This window comes from Buceros rhinoceros, unplaced genomic scaffold, assembly GCF_000710305.1.
Source record: "Buceros rhinoceros silvestris isolate BGI_N320 unplaced genomic scaffold, ASM71030v1 scaffold4307, whole genome shotgun sequence".
NCBI classification, from domain to species: domain Eukaryota; kingdom Metazoa; phylum Chordata; class Aves; order Bucerotiformes; family Bucerotidae; genus Buceros; species Buceros rhinoceros.
In genome coordinates this window covers 9,872-10,178 of record NW_010423781.1, presented here as the reverse complement: position 1 = coordinate 10,178, position 307 = coordinate 9,872, and the positions used below count along the sequence as shown (strand labels likewise).

At 67.8% G+C, this 307-nt stretch overlaps 1 protein-coding gene across 1 annotated transcript in view; it reads left to right on the top strand.

Annotated features, from left to right (window-relative positions):
- Nucleotides 1–307, top strand: part of LOC104497286 (proline dehydrogenase 1, mitochondrial-like) — a gene marked incomplete at both ends in the record, with an annotated part of 5,596 nt that overhangs the window by 2,078 nt on the left and 3,211 nt on the right. The window contains 1 exon segment of the mRNA XM_010140521.1: nt 29–197. Within this exon segment, the coding sequence (XP_010138823.1) occupies nt 29–197 (169 nt within the window).

Sequence of the window (307 nt, the reverse complement as noted above, 5' to 3'; positions counted from 1 at the left end):
CAAGCTTCTGGTCGTCCCCAACATGCAGGTGCGTGCCCATCTATGCTACCCCTGGAGCAGGCCCACTGGGAGTTCGGGCGAGCCGGGGGCGGGGGGCCTGCTGCCCCCAGACACCACCCAGTATCGTGCTGGTGGCTGCGGCGCTGGCTGGCACCTGTGTTGCCAGAGCCTGGCCGTGCTGTGAGCCGGCCGAGCTGGCAGGGTGGGCACCCAGCCCTGGGACGGGCTTCCTCCAGGGGGGGTGTTTCTGTCTCCTGTGGGCAGGACTGGCCCTAGGCAGGGTGCCACAAATGGTTCGCATTTCAGA